The sequence below is a fragment of the Oenanthe melanoleuca genome, chromosome 4 (assembly GCF_029582105.1).
Source record: "Oenanthe melanoleuca isolate GR-GAL-2019-014 chromosome 4, OMel1.0, whole genome shotgun sequence".
NCBI lineage: Eukaryota > Metazoa > Chordata > Aves > Passeriformes > Muscicapidae > Oenanthe > Oenanthe melanoleuca.
Genome location: NC_079337.1, coordinates 57,259,931 through 57,282,279, shown reverse-complemented (window position 1 = coordinate 57,282,279; position 22,349 = coordinate 57,259,931). Strand labels below are relative to the sequence as shown.

The following is a 22,349-nucleotide window of genomic DNA, read 5'->3' as shown; positions in this document are numbered from 1 at the left end:
GTTCATCACAGGTAGTGTTAAAAAATACTTACACAGCTACAAGTCATAGCAGTTAGTGTAAGTTATCACTTTGACCACCAAGCTGAAGTCCAGGCATCTTTTAATATTATCCCACAAGCAGAGCAAACCATGTAATATATAATATAACATCATATCCATCTTGCTGAGAGGAATCTTGTGCTGCATTCACTGTCTGACATAACATTTCCAACATGGTGTTGTTGTTCCTTATAGGACAGCTCTGAGCAGCCTTCTCTTGGCAGGCATTCTTTCCAGTAAAGCTATGTCATTTGCAGAACCCAGTGCAGTGCACAGGACTGGGGTTGTTACAGGAGAACATTTCCTATCTCTTCGGAAGCAGTGGAGGAGCAATGATTAAGAACAGAATTAATGCTTTATCTTTAACTTTTAATTGTTTAAAGTTTGCTTTTGATAGAATCGTGTTTCTTGGCAAGTGAAGTATATGATAATTAGTGCGTTTAGTTTAACTTACTTATTCTTAATAATAATCAGTATTTTGTAACAGTTGCTGTAATTAGTTAAGAATGTGGTTCATGATGACTTCCAAGTCAACATGTATTTGATGAATAAGGCACACTGTTCCAGTAAGTAGTAAATTTGACATGACAAGCAGGAGTCTTTTGATGTTTAATTGGCTTTCCTTGTAACACTTGAGGAAAAAAATGATCTAATGAATGTTGCGTTGATCATAAAGCTGAAGCCCAAGAGATTGCATGGAATGTATTTTGTCTACATATTTTGTAAGCATAGGAAAAGCTCTCTAATTTTGGCTTTTTTTTTTGGGTAGGAAGTGCTTGGTTGGTTTGTTGGTTTGGTTTGGTTTTTTTACTGTATAGTAGTTTTCAGGATGAATGATACTGTTCTGAAGAGGTAATATGGAAATGTATAAAATTATATTCATAATCATAATTTTAAAGCATAATTTGTAATAGTATATTATCAGGAAACACAGTAGTATATAATATCAGTCTAGTTTGTTGTTTTGGTTTATTTCCCCTCTCAAAAAAGGAGTGTCATGCACTCAGAAGTCAGGAAATTCAATTTAAAACTTCAGTCCTTCATCAAAATCCTATTTACAAAGGCATTGGGAAGTTCTTTATTTCTCCCTGCCTTAACTCCACATCAGGAGCCAAGGAGACCTGAAGAAGACAAGAAGAGCCAAGAAGCTGTTGCTAATAGCATCATCATCTGTTGCTCAATCATATTTGTATTAGTAGATTTATCATAGAAGATATGACCATAATCAGTTTCCAGTAAGTCCCCACACTTTTTTTTCCTTCCTCATTATTGTTATGACCATAAGAAATAAAATTCACCTAGAAATTCTACTAAAGTTTATGCTGCCATAGAATGTACCACCAGACTGCAGTGGACAGTAGGAAAGGTTGATGTAAGTTTCTCAATTTTTAATAATTCTGTGTTACAGCTTCATAGAAAAAATCTGCTATGACCAAGATGCAGAATCTGTTTCCTTTGCTCCGTTCCATTTCATACAGCTTCAGCATTGCACAGAACTTCAGAAATTAAAGCATTTAAGACCAACAACTGAAATGAGTGTGTTGTGAGAGTAAACTAAGGCAGTACCTGTAGTCTGCAGGTTACCTGAAATGAGAAGTCTAGACTTAGCACTGTGTTTATTGGAATCTGGATAATTTTCATTCTAAAGGGTACTGACACTACTGGCCCCAAATGCTAAGGCTACTAACAGTGACTTAAGAATTATGCTGGCTGCAATAGACTGAAGTTGTGTTACAGGGAAAAAAAACTGGTTTGTAGTCACAAGATTTTTCATGACCACATCAAATGTTTTTCTCAAGTGAAGGTTGGTTGGTTCAGTTGCATCTCTTTGCTGATTAGAAAAAGGACTTTGTTTTGTGACTGTTGCAGGAAACTACTGCCAATTTTCAGTTGCATTCTGACATTGCCTGATAGATTTTCTGCTGTGCATTGCATACTGTATTTGTAGTGTAAGATACAAACAGTATTAAGAAAACAACTGTTTTTAGTTTAATGGAAAGAGAAGTTTTGAAAGTATTTGTCTTTTGTGCTTCAGTGGATATTTGTGTGTCGGCTGTCTTCAAACCAGATCATTGAGTCAGCTCCTGTAATTGTACGTGTCCCCTGCCTCGGAGCAGGCGCTCCGAACCCGGGGAGAGCACGCATCTGTTAGCTGCCTCTGTTCAAGGAAATGCATTGAATTTCCCTTGTAAGATCCTTTTTAAATCTAAAGGGAATATTAAATTTATTATAACCCCTGGTATTAACTTTAGAAAAAAATTTAGGTTCTTTGGGAGTTACCCTGTTTTCTCCTGTTTCACTTATTTAAGAAAAGTAACTTTCTTTCTTCATTTGTTTTTTCCATCTCATACCTTTTTGACTTGTGCTTTTCTTTCTGGTTCTGTGTATTGTATTTTGTCATAGGTTTCTGTTGAAATCTGTTACAATTTTGGTGTCACTGATTTTTTATTGTTCCTATTCTTAATTTGCACTCCATTTGATTCCCTTTTTACTGTACTTCCTGATTTCTGTCTGATTTTCTATACATTATAGAATTAGTAGACACTTGTTTATTTAACTGGTAAGAAACTGTTAACTACAAGAAGGATAATTTGGTTGCCCACAAATTGTTTTACTTTCTGCAGTAGAAAGGAGGCTTTTTCCTCCTCTCGCTATCTGGCTTGTTGTATAAGACAAAGAAATTCAAAGTGCCATCTCTGTGAAACTTATAAATAATTTTTCCTTTGTTTTTTTTTTTTTTTTTTTTTACTGTCTTGTCCAGCTATTGCTTTTTGGACTTTTTCCTTTTCTTGACTCCATTTGTGACATTAATTAGTATTAATAATGGCAATTAAGCAATAAAAAGATGCTTGCAGTCATTAAAGTTATGCTTTTAGAAAACTTACATTAGTGCAAATTCCTCAAATAATTTTAAATAAAAGAAAAATCATGTTGAGTTACTTAAGCTACGTTAAGATGTCCCAGTACAGCTAATTTGATACAACGAGATGGAACTAAAGAAAGCTATATGAGTAAAATTTTCTTTGTAGACACTGGGGTTTATTTTCCTTCTCTTTATTCTTCTATCCTTACTCATTTTTGTCTCTTCCATGCTTATTGATGCGTAGTCAGACACTTGAGTTGCTTATGCAGGAACCACATTTGAATTGCTCTGTAGGGGACTGAAGAACATTCAGGACAAAAAAGATTAAATATCGGACAACTAGTTTAGATATCCTGACTTTAAGGATGCACCACTGTTGTACACTGTGTTCAACAATGTGCCTTTCCATTGGTATGACATTAGAGCTGCAGGCATTTAAAATTGTTGTATGTTTCTCTGGGGAAAATTGTAATTTTGGAATGCTCTGGTTCCAGTGCTCTTTCTGTGGGGAAAAATTGTAATTTTGGAATGCTCTGGTTCTAGTGCTGATGTGCCAAGGGGTAGAATATGTTATTAAAACACGAGGTCAGGTTAACCCTCTCCTTGCTAGCATGAAGTGTTTTGTTTAGGCTATTTTGAACACTTTCAAGGAGAATATTTTACATCCTAAGAGATTTAATAATCAGTTTTGGAGTTTGTTTCTTTCCCTTTTAAGTGTAGAGTTTAGGTTTTTTTGGTTTATTACCCTAAATAAGGGTCCTGTTCTTCCAATACATGCTAGGCTCTTGTGTCTCTGATATCCATTCTCTCATTTGCACTCTAGTTGTAATTACTGCTTCAGCTTGGGTGTACCTCATGTTTTTTCACTCTTTTCCTCAGACCATGCCCTTCTGTTTCTATTACCCTTTCCATCTGCAGTTCTTCCTTTCCTTCACTTTTAAGTGTTTCTCTTATTTTTCCTCCCTTGTGTCACAGTGAGCTTTACCAGCTCCTGTTCCATTTATTCATAGTCAGATATCTGCTTGACATTTACCACTTAATCTTGATCAGTCTCTGTATGATAAATTCTCTTGTTAGTATTAAGTTTTCACGTTCTAGTTGTGATTCATAGCCATAACATTTTCATCTTAAAGTTGCTAATGAGAGAGCTCCTCAGCAGGGAGGTACTTCATGTTCACCTTTCTCCCTTAAGCTCATGCCAGTGCATGAGCAGACTACTGAAATACTGATGAAATGTATTTCAGTAATACTGACTCATCTGTAGTGCAGAGCAGAGCTGTTGAGCAGTGGCATGACATTTGTTAAATCAGGTGTTTGTAACCCAGATAGAAACTGGAAAATGTAGTATCACTTTTGTCCTTGACGTGAGAGACTGTTCAGTAATTCATGTAAGAGCTGTGATACATTGTGGCAAATTGCAATAGCATTTTAGTCTAACCTCCAGTGAAAATTGTATGCAAACCAGTATCCATCTTGCAAGAGATACTCCAATTTCTCAGTATGCTTGTCTGCTGAAACACAAGTCTTTTTCATCCAGTTGTTCTGTTATTTGCCCTCACAATGCAGTAGCATTTAGGTACTGCAACCCAACCTGGACAATCTAATTATTATGGCAAAAGACAGAGATAACATTGATTATTTTTTTTTTCACTGTGTATGAGTTGGTAAGATACAGTGAAACTGTTTATTAACTGAGTATTAACACAAAGCATTTTAGTAAGTTTTACAGCTTAGTCTGTAAGCTCCTGAACAATTTGTATTTGTTTACTTGTTGACATGGTGGTGGTTTAGTTTCTTGATGGTTCCTTCTTGCCCTACATGCTGCAGCAATGGCCATATATATATATCAGCAGAAAGTTGTGAAAGGAAGATCTCTATGAAAATGGTAGCATCTCTGGAATGTTTGTGCCCAAACTGTTAAAAAACCATGATATTGCCTATGAAATAAAGAGTCGGACAAGGGAAAGTAATCACTGTTTTATTCTCTCTAATAGAGTGTTTCAATTAAAATGAGAACTCATTCATTTTGCAGAATAAGTATTTTAGTAGATTTTTGTCTTCTGAAGCTCTTCTGATTCATCAGAGTTTATAGAGTAAGCACAGTCTTTTTCACTGCTCTGGTGGTTTCTGTGGTCCTAGGTCAGTGTACTTAGGTGCTGGATAGCCAATGTGCCTCTCACTGCAAAGTTCTTGTGAGCAGGAATCTGTCAATAAATACATGTCAGGGTCTGTGCCACCATTGTCTTTCCCAAGATTGTCTCATGGCTGGCTGGGCACTTAATAACTTCAGAATGTACACCATGTTCCTTTCCTGAGCAGCCATGGGGATAATGCTGTAGTTTGCAGCTCTCTCTTCTTGGATGCCTTTTGGATTTGACTGCTGACTGGAACCTCAGACTTAAGGCAGCAGTATACAGTGGTGCTACATCTCAGTACAGAATGCTATTTTATTTTATTTCAGCCATTTCTTTTGTTCTCCTGTCTTGGTTTTACCTTAGTTTTTGTTTGTTTCTGTCCCTATTTACACACTGTGTGTTTTCTTTTCTGTGGTTGTGTACCATCAAAAAGCCACCTATTATGGGAAGTTGTGGGTTCCTATGAATTTGAGACTTTCTAGAGATAGATAAAACACTTTCAGAAATTAGTAATATGTTGCAGGGAATGGTAGCCATTTACAGGATACAGGTCAATTAACTAAGAGACAGGAACAGATTGTTGTATTTTGAGGTGTCTTGCATGGTCTTGCAAAGTTCACTTCAATGAGTCTCTTTTGGTATTTGTACTATAAGCCAAGCTTTGTTAAGTCCATGTGAGCCTTGGTTTGGTTGAGTCTCCTAGATCATTCTCTCCTGCAGACTGAGTTAAGAGGAGGAGCCCAGAAGCTCATATCTCTTGAGGTTTGCAGAGTTTGTACTTTGGCTTATGAACAGTTAATGTCTTACTAGAAACTTTCATTTTTAAGCACCTTAATTTTTTTTCTTTCTCTTGTTTGGTAATGTGTTTGTCACTATATAATAGATAGAATAATTGAGTTCACAGTTTAGTTGTAAATAAGGCTGAACTGTATTATTTATTTCTATTATTTTCCTGATATGTTTTGATTATTTCCTATTGGTGTGGTCAAGGAGGGCTTACATGGTGATGTATATACAGGTTATATAACCACCAAAAGTGCCACTGAATTTATTGTAAATTCAGGAATTAGAGACATTATCTGTTAAACTGCATTTTTTGGATAAAGTTTCTTCCTACTGTTACTTCAGTATTTTTCACAACTTCACATGGCTATGACAGGTGTTCCCACAGGAAACTATTGTGATGTGAAATTTTTTCTAGATTTTGGGCTATGTTTTTTGTTTTGATGTTACATTATAAAGCACATCAGCGTTTCCTGATGTGAACTTCAAGTTCTTTTCCTTGCTTTTTGAAAATACAGCAAATGCTGTTGCTCTTTTAACTCTTACCTAACTGACCTATAAATTCTTAATTAGTTTAACCTTGAATTTCTTTATGCAGCACAACTGTTGTTGAGGGTCAGCATGCTGGAATGTTTCAGGCAAACTTGTAAATACTTAGTCTATAGGAACCACTGTTTCTGAACATTTTTTAGCTATGCTGACATATAAAATGCTTTCCAATTTTTGCAATTTTATTCTCTGCTATTTCCAAACTTTTTATATGAGAAACTCATAAAAATTTTTGTGCTGTGTTCGTGTTGGCCTTGCAATGTCAAAGCAGTTTCTCATGATTGCTCTTATAATTAAAAATGTTTCATATATTTATTTTAGCTTTTTAAATCTGAAAATCCTTAGCTTCTTTTTGTTTAGTGATTGCCATTTATATCAAGTAAAATTAAAACTCAGATATCTGAATGCTTTGTTCAAATTGGTTAAATGAGTATGATTAAGTTGTAAGAAGTAGCCCATCAAGTAAAATCTTACAATTGCATACAAAGCTGTCTGTTGAATTAAAAAAACAGAAACCCAACTTTCATTTGCAATAGCACCGTTCTGATTTTCATTAAATAAATTATGTTTTACTCTATTTTGTTTAAACTCTAGATTAATTTCTATGGTTACAGCGGATATAAATCTCTAGATTGCCTTTAAAAGGAATTGTTTATTCAAACAGGACTGACAGTCTCTCCTCAAGAGAAGCTATTACTTAATTTTATTTTTTTAAGTTTAAATGCTTAAAAAATATTTGTAATGATACCCCAAAGGCATCATAAAAATTTAAAAATAATTATACTCTAAAATTACCAAAATCACAGGAAGTGGACATTTAAAAAATCTTTCTGAGATTCATGGCTGAGAAAAAGTGAGGAAGGAAAAGTGCCTTAGTTCACAACTTGAAATCTTGTCAGGGATTTCTGCTTTCAGTGATTAATAATATACATTTGAATTGTCAGTACTACTCAGACATGAGAGAATAACATTGATTTCCCGTTTAATTACAGCTAAAACTTTCTCCTTACAAATTCTGAAAGCACTTTTTAGTGAGAGAAACTTTTATAGAAATTATTCTTGCCATGGTGGGGGCATCTTCTTCATAGGCCAAACAGCTGGCAAATAATACCCTTAGGCAGATGAAAACCAGCATGAAAAGCATTTTGTGATGAGCAGATCCTGGGGTTCAGAGATAATTTTTTTGGACACTTCATATGTTACCTTGGGAGTGTAATGGTCATTTGGTAGTCAACTTAATGGAAATACGGAAGGGCAAAGTGCCCTAAAGGAAGAGAGTCTTCTCTTGGACTTGAGTCATGTCAGAAGATTCTTGAGTGGGAACCAGATAAGGTTCTGTGATGCTTTTGGCCTCACTTGTGCTCTTATAAACTTCTACTTTCTGTAGAGGTGAGAACCTGTCATGATTTGCCTTGATAACAATATATGACACTCATTTCTCAGAAAAGGATGGGATGAAGAGAACTGGATTATATTGGGATTTCAGATGTACTATAAGTATTCTTCTCTGTTCCAAGAGTTATTAAAAGGAAAATCCTTTTTTTTTTTTTTTTTTAAATTTTGTGGCTATATTTTTCCTCGCCTCAGTTTGCTGTAACAAGGACTAGTGGGGAAAAGTTATTTTCCCCAGGGATGGAGGAGGTATTTTTTTTGTACATTACTGTTTCCTAGGTGCTCTAACAAAGGAGTAGTGGCTTTCTCAGAAAAAGTGAAGCAGAGCGTTTGAAGTGGGGCAGAGGAGGAGATGTGTGTGCCTGATGGAGAAGCTCTGTCTGGGTTTCCTGAGGATGGGAATGCCTCTCTCAGTGCTTCATTCTGTATCAGCCATGGAAGGACTTAAGGCTACCATGGCCCAGGAAGTTTTACCACTTCAGGCAGAGGATCCAGCTCTTGGGGTTTCCTGTTACATGAGAAAAGGGGGCAGAAAGAGCCCTTTGTTGTATTTTTTATGCTGATCCCATAAAGCACTTGGATTAAAATTTTAATGTGTACAGAACTGGCTTATTTCCAGTATATTTATTTATTGCTTTTTGTGCCTGATCTATATACGTATATCTTTACATAAGGATTTGTAAACATCTCATTTCTGACTGGGTGTTGTTGTGAAGGAGAAACTTATTTGGTATAAATGCTAGAGCAACCACTGAAGTAATATTCAGGCTGTGTAATACAAATTAAGGTGTTGAAACACTGTAGAAGTATTTTTGCACTAAGAACATTATTGTACCAGTGATAAAAAACCAGGAAAATACTTACTCCTCTGAATAGCGTTTGACAAGAGTTGTAGGATTTTGAGACAGCACAGTGTTGTGTACGTTCATGTTCTGTATCAGTATGAGTGTGTGAATGTAAATACACCGGAATTGTAGAGCTCTGGGTGGGAAGGGCCTGGCAGAGGGATTGCGGAGCCTGAGCGAGGCTCAGATCTGGCGGCGGCTTCAGGGAGCGCAGCCGTGGCGGCGGCTCATCCCGTCCCGGGCTCGTCCCCTCCTGTCCCGGGCTCGTCCTCCCCTGTCCCGGGCTCATCCCCTCCTGTCCCGAGCTCATCCCCTCCTGTCCCGAGCTCATCCCCTCCCCTGTCCCGGGCTCGTCCCCTCCTGTCCCGGGCTCATCCCCTGTCCCGGGCTCCGTCCTCCCCTGTCCCGGGCTCATCCCCTCCTGTCCCGGGCTCGTCCTCCCCTGTCCCGGGCTCGTCCTCTCCTGTCCCGGGCTCGTCCTCCCCTGTCCCGGGCTCATCCCCTCCTGTCCCGGGCTCATCCTCCCCTGTCCCGGGCTCGTCCCGTCCCTGGCTCGTCCCCTCCTGTCCCTGGCTCGTCCCCTCCTGTCCCGGGCTTGTCCCCTCCTGTCCCGGGCTTGTCCCCTCCTGTCCCGGGCTCGTCCTCCCCTGTCCCGGGCTCATCCACTGTCCCGAGCTCATCCTCTGCCCTGGGCTCGGCTGCGGCCCCGTGGCCCGAGCTCAGCTCCTGCCCTGGTCTCGGCCCCTGTCCCGAGCTCGGCCTCTCTCCTGGGCTCAGCTCCTGCGGTGCCCCGCCGTGGCTTACGCTGAAACAGATTCAGCTTGGTCCCAGCTTCACAAAGTGAAGCACATGCGCATGGAACTCTCTGAATTGCGCTGCAAAATCCTTTCAGAAAATCAAAAGATTTCATGATAATGGTCAGAAAGTGTAACCATTTATTATTGAGTATATGTTAAGTGAGACTGGGCATCTCTTTATATCGTAGAATATCTTTCAGTCAAGAAAATGTACTACTAAAACGAGCTCAGACTGTGAGAACAAGGGGCAAGAAAAATATATTTTACAGAAAGACACAAGCAATGGTGAATGCTGTTACTGAAAGGTTGTAAATGGAGCATTTTCAACAGCAGTGGTAAGGGCCAATTATTGCAAATACGTGTTTTGACCAATTTCCTTGTATCTCTCAACCAAAACATTCCCCACAATTGTTGTGGGATATATATTTTAGTCAATGAGGTTTTGGATGATTGTGTAAAAATATAAATGTTAAAGAGAGTTATGATTAGAGTTTGACAATAAACAAGTAAAAGGGAAATAGTAAGTTTTATTAAAATCAGATGTTCTGCTCTTTTTTTTAATTGAAAGTATTTGTTGCTGCTGACAATAAATGAAAACTACTTGCTAAAACCGTTTAGCATGATGCTACATTGTAGGAAGCCTACTGTTAATTTTTTCAGGTCATCTCATGTTCCTGTTGACTGTCTACAGACCATTTTCAGAATATCTAGATGTGCTTCTGTATGTGATGGTGTCAAACCAGTGTGTTCCCACAAGAGCTAAGGAAACAGTGACAAAATTAACACAGACCTCCTCTATCTTGAAGTCTGTGTGTCATTTTTCTGGTTCAGAGTTGAAATTCAGTATTTGTAAGTAATTACCCTAAAAAATAAGACTTTTTTTCCCCTTCTGTTTACGAATACCTGAAGTACAGAGCATTAAAAAGGGTTTTAAGGATATACAATATATTTGAGGATAATTTCCTAAAAAAATAAATCAGTGACTTCAAAGTAATTTTTCTACACAAATGGAGTTTGCTGTCAATACCATATACATTTTTAAAACATTTATCAGCCTTATCCCCAAACAACACTCCACTGAAACCTTCATCTAGTGATAATACTGGATACTTTCAGTCTTTATTGTGGTCAATGGAGAACTGGAGTTTTTGAGCTCTGGGGTCTTAATTTTGTTTGATTCTTCCTAGAAGAGTCTGAAATGACAAATGTTAGCAGTTGTGTCACAAAAGTGAAAGAATAATTTTCTTCTTGATGTATTTGACTGAATCTTACACTGACTCCGGATAATTTCTATGGAAAACATAGTAAGGCTTTTAGGCTGATAGTGAGTTATTGACTACCAAATTTTCTATTGCAGGTAATTAACAGTGAGTAAAAAATAAAAATAACCAAATGCAGATCTAAAGTGTACTTTAGAGGCAAAATATTTACATGTAAACTGACTGTAGCACAAATCAGTGACAAAATTTTTGAACCACAGACAGTATATATAAAAATAAGTAAAGCAGGAGCTAGAAAAAAAGATGCAAAATGGTTTAGAGCCAGCTGGTTTTTTTTGTTTGTTTGTTTTGTTTTGTTTTAATGTATAAGACAGTGCTTTTTTACTTCTTCCTTTTTGACAGTTTGCTATTAAGCAAAATGAAGTGTTTTCTACTCCAGACAAGGTGTCAGGAAATTGGCTTTGCTTCTTACTGCTGTTTAAAGGTTTCTTAATTGCTTTGTTAATGTGCACCAATACTGCCTGTGGTATTCTGCAGACAGGTTTTAACTTCCAATATTCCACAGTGACTAATAAATTTTCTGCAATGATTCTTTAAAATTTTGCTTTCATTTTATATTAAAAAAAATGAAATCAGAAAAATCAGAAAAATGCTTATAATATTAAACATTTTAAAAAATATTTTAAAAATTTTGTACCATCTTTACCTTGAAGTTTTAAGTAGCCTCACTCTTCCTTTTCATGGCTTTTAATTCAATTAATTCAGTTTTGAAAGTTCTTATCCCATACACCACACATTTTGGTAACGACTCCCCCCCATTCTTGGTTAGTTCCTTTGCTTCACATGCAAGACTACTAATAAAATGCAATAAAAAATGTTTCTGTGCCCGTTGCTGGTGCTGTAACATATATGCTGATGTAAAGCAGAAACTGAACAAAGTCACAATTTTCCTGAGATTAGAGGTAGCCAGGCTGGCTGTCTCCTCGCCTCCTGTTCCCCCTGCCAGCTCCGGGCCACCCCCACGCCACAGTTTAGATATTATTTGCTCTTTTGGGTCTCAGATTACAAGAGCAATTGATCTGCGTGACCTATTTTAGAAACTTTCACGTTTGCTGGGGAAACCTAAACCAAATGTATCCCCTCAAGAGACAAATCAGCTGCAAAGCAGCCGGGTGACGTGTGGAGGCGGCCAGTGTGTCCCTGCCAATCCTGGGGACACAGCTCCACCTCATGGCCTGCTGGAGACCCGCCAGCAAGTCCTTTAAGGAGCAGTCTTGACACGATTAAATTCAGAGTTCCGGCTAAATTCAAACTTTGCTTGAATTTAGTTGGTTTAATCTCTGTTACGTGTCTCTGTACCAGCGAATTATATAATTTCATCTTTTGAAGATTCCAGTTCTGAAATGTAGAGTCCAAGTAACGGTACTTTAAAAACAAAAATCCTGCAAACATCCAGCAAGCGCCTGTGTTGATAAAATGGGCTGACAGTGCTTAAAATATAACCTAGGTAAAATATAACCAGTGTGGAACCTGGCCTGTCCTGTGTTGTATTTTTAAAAAGGTCATATATCTAACCAAAGGTAATTTGTACTGAAAAAGTTCTCTGTAGGAGTAATTTCTGCATCAAAACGTTTACTAATTTTCAACTGTAATAGTTTAGGTAAGAGCCAAAGCTGTTATTTTAAAATTTATTTAATATAAATTGTGCTTCCATTTATAATATCTGTTCTGTTTGGGTTTTACTCCAGACTTCTGAAACTCTTACTTTCATTACATGCACTAACCATGGAAAGTTTCCTTTTTTCTTTGTTTTTTTGTTGATATGCTTTAGACATTGGAAAAACAAGTTTATGTTCTTACACTAATTACTGTATCTCCTCCTAGTACTGAGACTGTCCTTTTTTTGGTCAGAGACATGCAGTTCCTGTTCATAAGCTGATGTCTTACTGAAACTCAGAATTTCTCTTGAAATAGGAAATGAGTATGTTCGGCTTGACTATATGTTTGGAATTGAAAATGTGATAGTTTTCTAGATATTAATATTATAACAATCTTAAATTTTCCACTTTTTACGAAGGGGCTTGTAGAATATAGTCAGGTTTTCATGCATCTATAGATGGAATATATTTGGGTAAGACATTGGAAATAATGTTTTTCAAACATATTGGAAAATTAAATGTAAAATTTTGTTCAGGGTTTTTCCCCCTCCTGTTTTTAGGGTTAGTATGGCACTATAGTCAGCAGTGCTTGTTAGTGCTGCTGAATCAAGAGTACATACCATGTCTCTCACAACGTTTACAAAAGCCTTTCTATTATGTCTTGCTTTTAAATAATTTTTAAAGTTTCTTTTAGCAAAGTACACCTTTTAAAAAATTTGGAGTGGCAATACAGTGCCGAGTGTAACAGTCGATTTTATATGGTAGGAAATAGTTAAGCATTGTTCTGATGGGAGGGTAAATTTGATAAAACGCTATATTTGTTCAGTGAAAATGACTATTCAGCAGGGTTGAATTCTCTCTACAATATGTCACGGGAACCTACTCCAATCATTTTAATCGTAAACAATGCTGCTGCTTCTTGCAGTGGGTTAAACGCATGCAAATTGGAACCTACTGTTTCATGAGTGATCAATTCTTTGTTGGGACTGGAAAGAAATGCTGTATGTATTGCTAAGAGACTGGGGGAACACTTTCTGTTCTAAAGTCTCTGTGTCTCATCAAGATGCTGCACTGGAGGCAATGCTTTCCTGTTTCTCATCTTTTTAAATAACTTAGCCTGCTCTGAAATCATTACAAAAATCTCTAAACAGAGGAACATCTACCATTTCTAGTGCAGGCCCCAAGTATAAATAGAGCTATGCATGCCACCTGTGGTAGCAGATGGCAGCCATTCACAGCTTCCTTTTGTGTCAGACCTGCATTAAATGCAATAATTGCTTTTATGTTTTAATAAGAGTTGTTTAAAAAATCTATAGTGGCAACAAAACACAGATATCTGTATTAAAGACATAGTCTACAGTCAGGATCAAGTGTAAACTGGAACCTGAAGTAAAAGTAAAAAACATTTAAAAGTTATGTTAAAGGCTTTATTGTGAATTTATAGTGTTTTTCACTTGTGATGTTGATGCTTTTGTTTGCCACATAGTGGCAAACTGCTGCTGCTTCACTGTAGGGAATCAATTGGGTTTTCATGATCAGAACTACACTTGGGAGTTGTTAAATAACACCTGGAATCTTCAGATTCAGTAACTGATCTTAGGTAGTTATCATGCTGAATTTTTTAGATTGTAATTAAAATATATCTTATCCATTCATGGCAGATGCATCTTGTAGGAAGTTCCCTACTGGTGCTGTTCAGCTCCTGCCCTTCCTTGTGCTGATACAGGTATTTGTGGAGCTGAAATGAAAGAAACCAATTCTTTACAGAAGAGTAATTTTTTTTAAAAAAAAGTAATTTCAGTGTTTTGGGGTGTGGTATTGACCCCCAAGGGAGTGCCAGTGGGAATGGGAGGGAAAGAGGAAACTTGGAGTTCCCTAAGTCGTCTTCATTGTTAGAAGGAACATAACCAACTGTATTCTGGCAGTGAACAGAAGCTCAAGACAAGGCTGTTGCTGTAATGATATATCTGTTGCTCACAATATTGTGAGGAAAGATACTTTATTTCCCTGGTTCCCTTAGAAAAGTCAGTTATCTGGAAATTCAGCGGTGTTCTTCCCTGTAAAATTAGTTTAGCTGTTATGTAGTGCAAGAGTGCTGCAACTGCAAAGGGGTTTTCTCTAAGTCCTCCTATCTCAGGGGGCTGGGGTGGGGGGGAGGAAAGGAAATAATTTCTTTATTTCAGGGTTGAAGGAAAGGCTTATTTCTCTGCTCCAGACTTTCAGAGAAAAAGAAGGTCAATTTCCAGATGCAAAGAATGAGAACCATGACGAGAGGCCAATACTAAGATGTGTTTGTGCTTCTTCAAATTGGTCTCATCTATCCTTTTGACACCTGTGTCAACTGGTGGTATAAATGTTTTGAAAACAGGCATGTAGAGCAAACTGGAAGTTGCAGTTATGATGGATGTGTAAATGGAGTGGAAAAATGGGTATGCTGAAATGCAAGTGGGATTTAAAATTCTACTGGATGTACTTGAAAGATTAATTAGAGAAGATACAAAAATTTATCCCAGAGGCAGTGGAAAGCAGGGTGAGAAAGACAGACTGGCCAAGAAAACTTGCAGAAGGGGAGACGTTTTTACAGAGATAAAGTTAGGTTTGAACAAATGCTCTGTGAGTTGCTCCTAAAGTTAAAATATTCCTTAGCTGTTTGAATAAAAAAAATATTAGCAAAAAGTGTGGATTTGTCATGCACATGGAGTATAGATGAGGAATGGTTTAGTCACGGACTCTAGACAAAATTAATAAGGGAAAAGCCATGGACCAGTTGGGTAAAAGCAAGATACCTACTGGGAAAAATAGTAGGAAAAAAGGTGTTTCCAGCAGAAATAGTTAAAAGTAATCAACACTAGTGAATGCCTTCCTAGTCATTTGCATTGAAAATGGACTGACACAAACTGGAACAAATGCAGAGGAAAGCCTTGGGTTCGCAACTTCAGAACTGTTTTGTGAGAAGGAAATAAAAGCTTGGAGTTATTTGTCTGGGCTACAAAAGTTAGAATTAGGTAGGTAGGTAGGTAGGTAGGTAGATAGATAGATAGATAGATAGATAGATAGATAGATAGATAGATAGATAGATAGAATTACTGACAGTAAAGTCAAACACACATGCAGGGAAGCAGAACTTTTAAGGGAAAGGATAATTCTGAAACAAGAAGAGATGTATAGAAGTTGGTTATCAGTAAACCTGAAAATTAGACAATAATTTGACAGTAGTGAGAGCAATAGGTTTCTAATAAAGCCACTCAGTTGTAATAGGGAGAAGCTTTATTCCCTTTAGGCTGAAGCTTGATAACTTTGTAAAGAGTGTATGGTGGGCCTCTGATAACGGCAGAATAATTGCAAGTTGATGGCCTTGGAGATATCTTTAGATTTATGTTTGTATAATGAGGGATATTTTGTGTCTACAAAAAATCGAGTATCATACAGAAAACCAGTCAATTTTTTCAAAAATAAAATTATCTTCCTTTAATGCTAGTGAAGCCTTATTTTTAATAAAAAAAGTTAATTTTGTTTATATGGTTATGACAAATTGAATTCAAAGCTATGCCAGTTGTACATGGTAACAAAAGGTGAAAGAAATATCTGCAGTGCAGGGTTGCAGAAGATGCTGTTAGAATTTGAGAGAAACTAAAACAAGAAGTCTCACTTCTGATGCAAATTTTGGGAACTAAGAGCTTGATGTGAGTATGGGCATAATGGTGTCATTCTAAATTCATGAAAATAGCTTTACAAATGAAGGAGAGGCAAAGTGGGGTCAGTGCAATTCAAACGCATGATGACAATTTTAGCCTAAATAGAATGCTCTTTGTGACTAGATGAATTAATTACTGTAAGACAGTGCTCTTGCTTGTCATTCTGATTCTTTCTGCTTGTTAATCACTCCTAAATTGTAGCTATTGCAGTAATATTAAGATTTATTGCTTACAAAATGTTGCTTATCTATATTCTAGTTTAGTGTTTCCTTGTGCATTAATGTAAATGTTTTGGAATGTTTCTTATTTTACATTTGTTTTGTCCTCTATAGTACTTTCTTTCTGCCTATTAAATATTATTGTTCCACTGGAACACTGTATTACTGCTTTAGAAGTTTTGCTTTCATAGTCAAGCTTGATTTATCTATTCAGCAAATTTGATGACATACAAGTCTGAGCTGAGAAAGAGATGACTGTACAAATGATAAGTTCAAGTTGCAGTGAGAAGGAACATCTGTAGAATGGTTTAGCTTAATCTTTGTGCTCCACTGGTCTTGTAGCAATTGCAGTGTTTCCCTTCTTGCTTCGTGTAATGGTGGTAACACACTTTGGGAAACTTCTGAAGGTACTGAGAGAACTCAAGTTTGCTGTGAATGGGATGAAATTTCCTGTGTTAATCAAACAGAAAACTTGAAACATGGAAACTGGGAAAATCCTTATCCAATATTATGAATTATAGTAAAACTGAAACAGAGTAAATAATAATAATAGGAAAATGGAAGCTTATTTATTTATACAAGGAAGCACTTATCTTGAGTTGGACAAATTAGTGTGGTCTTATTAAGCACTTTTTTTTCCTTGCACTTTTTTTCAAAGAGCTGTTTTGAAAAAAAATAATTGGGGAAATTAATCTTCTATTTATCCAAACAATTCTGTGTTCTTTCTCTGTGGTTTTTTTTTGCTTGTTTAATTGCAAAGATCATTTGCATAAAAATGGGATTTTAAGACTTGAACAGTTTCTGATACTTTTTTCCCAGATACATGGAGTAAATGGTATTTATTGTAAACGAAAACAACTTTTGTTTTGTAAAATTCCTTGCATGCTTTGTTTACACTGAATTATTAATTAATATTTGAGAATATAGTTTTAAAAGCTGCCTCAGAAAATATATACTGCTAAAGTTTAGAATTCTCTTTCCTTTTCCCCCTCCACATCATGTCTTCTCATTTCTCTGGTGAATTAAGCTACACTTCTGTAGTTCCTCCATTCTCTAAAATAAGCAGCATCTTAGCTACACCAAATCTTTAAAATCAGACTGAAGTTTGCAAAAGTTGTTTCAGATTTTTTTTTCAACTTTCCAAAAGATCTTTATAAAGATTCCTTAAAAAAGAAAATAAAGTGATTCATAGGAAAAGTTATCCAGAGTGAGGTGGAAATTCAGAAATGGAAATTTGATTGGGATGTATGATCTGGCAAAGCTTACTAGTGATTATCAGAGTTACTACTTTAGTTTGGGCACAAACTGGTCACTGTATTATGGCAAAAGTGGAAGGGAGAGTGTCAGAACCTTGCCATAAAAGTTTTGATAGCTGAACTTGCATATATATATCTGATCAGTAAAGAGTTGAAATATTTCTTGTGTGGTCTTCCAAAATTAATTTATGAATTAAATTCTGGAGTCATTAAATTCTGGATTGACAGTTTAGATAATGTATTGTGCTATCATATTTAATATTTTTAATGTTGTAGTTATAGTTACTGTTTAGTTTATGCTTTTTTGGAAGATCCAATCTGGATCTTCATACAAAATATCTTTTTTAGATTATTTTATGTATTGACTGCTTGGAAAATGTGAAAAATAGAAGAGTAAATTTTATGATTCTATTTAATTAAAGAATAAGACATTTTTCAATTCATGTTTGAAATGTGGAATGCTGAACTGCAAACAGAAAATAATTTGGAAGTTTTTCTGAAATTTAATTATGATTTCTGTTAATTTAGATTTCTCATATTGGAAAGCTGAAAGATTTTCTTCTACAACACAGAAAGGATTACATTAATGCTTACAGGTAAGTATGCACTGTGTTTAAATGGGTTTATCTATTGTTTATTTATTTATCTTAATGCTTATAAAGTGAGCAGCTTTAAAACTTACAGGTATAATGACTAAAACAAAAACAGAGATTGTTATTAATTGGCTTACTGTAAACCATATAAGATGGAGGAATAGTGCTGTCATAAGAAAACAGGGCACCTGAATAAAATGAGACTCAGAATTTGCAGATGATTTCTGGCTCTTAGGAGTGAGTTCTGAAAGAAAACAGCCTGGCAGTCGAAATCCCACACCTTTTAATGTCCTGCAGAGTGAGTTTCAGAAGGGGTTCCTGGGACAGCAGGGTGATCCAGGTTTTCCCTTTTACCCTGTGATACCAAACCCACCTATCATGCCAAAGTATAAAGTCATAGCAACAGCAGGTCCTGGAGGACCATGATGCAAACTCTTCAGGCTCTGGAATGTGAATTCCAGGTGAAGGACACCAGTGAGGAGACAGTGTCAGGGGACAGCAGCACAAGATTTATTTTTCTGTGACAAAAACTGTAGGCTTCAACTCTGGTAGTTATTATTGTGTGAAGAAAGTTTTGATTCTCTTCAGCCACTAGGAAGCATTCAAAAACTGATGTATCTGCTTACTTATTGGTAGCTTTAGTAGTAGGATTTTTAGAAGATTAAAATTCAAATTTACAAGTTGATGTTTATAAGAAAAAAATAGTATCTTCTGGTCTGCAGATACTAAATCAAGTTATCGTAGGATCTGAATGTTAGTGCAGCTTGTATTTTGGTGAACTGAGTACAAATCATTGTAGCATTTGAGAAATGTAAACTTTGCTTTGTAGTGAAACTTTGTTACATGCAAACTGGGTGAATCATCCCTGTCTGCATTCCAGTTCTGACACAGCTCTGACTAAAGCTGAGCTGTTGCTTCAATCAAGGTGGATAAAATACAGCCGAAAATAATTTTGTGTTAAAAACTTCCTAGATACCAAAGAGAAGTGCTGTCCAGACAGATATCCTTTCCCCAGGAAAAGACAATAAGAATAGATGAGCTATCTGCAATTCCTTAGGCTCAGTCCATATTGGAGGAACAGTTTTTCTGAGAAACAACTCTAATCCTGAAATGGTCTGTCACAGTAACAGCAATTCTACCTCATTAGTGGAATCAAAGTGTGTTCTGAGTAAGTTATCAGACGACTTCTGGTACTCCTTTTTGTCTCCACAAGAGTTTAAAAGCTGTACTTTGTTATTTTGAAAACAAAACAAAAAAAGAAGATGGCTTCTTTTATAAGTGAGAGGCTGTGGGTGCTATTTGGTCCGTGCTGGTGAAAATGCTGCTCAGGGTGTGCACAGTTCTGTGTGTGAGGTGGATGAGGGATGCTTTTCCAAGGAGCAAGCAGTAGTAGTGCACAGTTCTGTGTTATGACTGGCTCTCTGCTTTTTAATGCCTGTTGGAACAGGGCATGAACAACACTAGGTGGAGCCACCAATTTAATACTGACAAAACTGAGTGTACTGTGTGAAAACTTCATGTGCATGCAGAGGTTGAGAAAGTGCAAGTAATTCCAGTGAGAGCAGTCAGTAGCAGTTAAATTTTGGGTAGTGTTTGTATTTTATTGACAGTAGTGCCAAAAATGGAAGTGGTTAGAGTAAAAATTTGTCCAGGTTATTTTGCTTTCCAGAAGTTTTTAATGCTCTTTTTGTAAACAAGTTGTAACAAGTTTTTCTGATAGTTCTCAGTGCTTTTCACCTTCTTCTCCCCCCAGCCAAGTCTTCATTAAAGAGAGGAAAGAAGTGTCATTTCCTTTATTAAGCCATAAAATAATCCTGCAGATCTCATCCGTGATTGCAGTTGATGCTGTTCTTAATGGTCAAACTTATATTGTTTATGTTTAATTTGACATAAAAATGTCGAATTCCATACCAGATTACTTGTGCTGTTCTACTTCATGGATGCAAAGAGCATCATAGCATCTGTGCTGTCAGTCTTGCAGTCTTAGCAAGACTTACATCTTAGCAAATGCCTCACTCACTCAAGACAGCTGTTTTAACAACTCTTCAATACTTAAGTAATGGGGACAGTTTTTGAACAATAGAATACTAAAAGTTTGAGGTGAAATTTATCTAGGAGATGTCAAATTTCATGAATAAAATTACTATTCTGTATTTTGTCAGTCCTGCTGTTTGTTTTCCCAGCTATAGCACAATGTGTTGGTGAAATTGAGCTTTTGAGTTATGAAGTCGTATTATTATGTGCCTTTTAAAACTTCTTCATAATGTGTTACAACACGGTTCTTGATTGCTTCTTTAACCTTTCCATTGAAGACTTAATTCTTCAATAATTAAGGTTTTTGTTTTTTTTTTTTTTGGTATACATGAAATATCCCGCTACAGAGTCTTAATTCATTTTTAGAGGAAAATTTTTAGTGATGATAAAGTTAGTTGGAAGAGTGGTTATTTGAAACCAAGGCCCTGATCTATTTTATCAGACTTCAAGTACTTAAATATATGAAATACCTAAACTGACTTAGTAATTGCTTATTTACCTTCTTCTTGATTTGGCTATTACCTACAAAATACTAAGTGGCAAAAGAGATTAAATTCTTGGTGTAGTGATCTAAGATTGCTGGCTCACAGGCCACTGCACCTTTATCCTCTCCTCTTTATTAGGTTTTATTTCCTTTCTCCTACCTGTAGGGTTTTTGCCTTTATGTGATGAGGAATTTTTTGTCGTGGCTGTAACCCCAGGTGACAGCTCAGCCCTACAGAGCCACTGGCTCACTGCCTCCAGTGGGATGGGGGAGAGAATCAGAAGAGTAAAAGTGAAAAAGCTCATGGGTTTGGAATAAAGGGAGTTTAATAGGGAAAGAAAAAGGCACATGCTCAAGCAAAGCAAAGCAAGGATTTCATTCACCATGGGCAGGCAGGTGTTCAGCCATCCTCAGGAGAGCAGGGCTCCATCACACCTAACAGTGACTTGGGAAGACAAACACCATCACTCCAAATGTCCCCTCCCCGTCCTCTGTTCTTTCCCCAGCTGCATGTGCTGAGCATAAAGCCATATGTTCTGGAATGTCCCTGTGGTCAGCTGGGGTCAGCTGTCCTGGATGTGTTCCCTCCCAGTTCCTTGTGCACCCCCAGCCTCCTCACTGGTGGGTTGGGATGCAGAGCAGGAAAGGCCTTGGCTCTGTGTAAGCACTGCCCAGCAATAACAAAAACAACCCTGAGTTATCAGCACTGTGTCCAACACAAATCCAAAACATAAACCTGTACTTGCTGCTGGGAGGAAAATTAATTCTGTCTCAAGCAATATCAGTGCATGCAAGTTGATCACTCTTCCTAGAAAGGAGAAGACAGGGACTCTTGAGTCCTGAAGTTGTTGAGAAGATGTGGATAGTTTTTCATTTTTTCTCATTAAGCAATAACTCCTTTCAGTTGAAGATTTCAGATGAGGTTCCATTTTTAGTGTATTGACTGCTATACATTCTGTGTTGTTCCTCTCAGTCCATTTACTGTAGTGGTTTCCTGTACTGCTTTTTACACTGTGCTAGGAGAGATCCTGTCTTCAGTCTTAGGTCTGATGTCTCATCTGTGAACAACTTGTGCCTTTGCTTTTCGTCATCAACTCCTTCATGTTTTTGACCACTGACCCACCAAGACAATTAATATGTTTGTGTTAAATATACTTCAAGGAACTAGCTTTAGTGCCCTAATGATCCTCTTGGGATTCCTTCACAGCCTTCACCTTCTCTGAAGGATCTTTCAAGGTTTAGGCAATTTAAAGACCAGTAATTATTCTTACTGTTTTAATGAGACATTGGAAAGGAATTGAGAGAATTCTAGATTTTTATCACAGAACACCTCGTACTTAAAAGAAAAATACTTGAGAGAAGAGCTTTCCATCTGGGATTATTAGACATGTAATTAATTGTGTTTTGCAACTGCAGAGATACTTATGTAGTTGATCAGTCATCAGTGTAGATGACTTCTGAATAGAAATGTCACTTTTTCCACCAGAAAGGGCTACATGGATGGCTTTTGATGTATCTTCATTACATGCTTCTGTGGTCCTTCTGTGCAGCTGTGTTTAAACATTTGTTGTTAATTACAAATAATATACCTTGAAAAAATTATTAACAAATTATCTTTCTGTCTTGAAAAATAATATTAGTGCCCAGTAATTATGCTTCCTGCCCTAGCATTTATCTATCTTAAGCATTTCTCTGTCTCAAGGCAATAAATCAGTTACATCATTTGCCACTTAATAGAAAATCATTGAATGCTTATGCAGCCTTTTGTGGAGAGTGTTTCCTTGTATT

General features: G+C 36.8%; 1 protein-coding gene across 2 annotated transcripts in view; it reads left to right on the top strand.

Annotated features, from left to right (window-relative positions):
- Positions 1–22,349, top strand: part of STX18 (syntaxin 18) — a 58,101-nt gene that overhangs the window by 14,368 nt on the left and 21,384 nt on the right. Inside the window, exon 2 of one of the 2 annotated variants that reach the window (XM_056490376.1) lies at positions 17,979–18,046. The exons of the other annotated variant lie outside the window; for it this stretch is intronic. Coding sequence (XP_056346351.1) covers positions 17,979–18,046 — 68 coding nt within the window. The remainder of the gene's footprint in view (positions 1–17,978; positions 18,047–22,349) is intronic. 2 annotated transcript variants of the gene reach the window in all.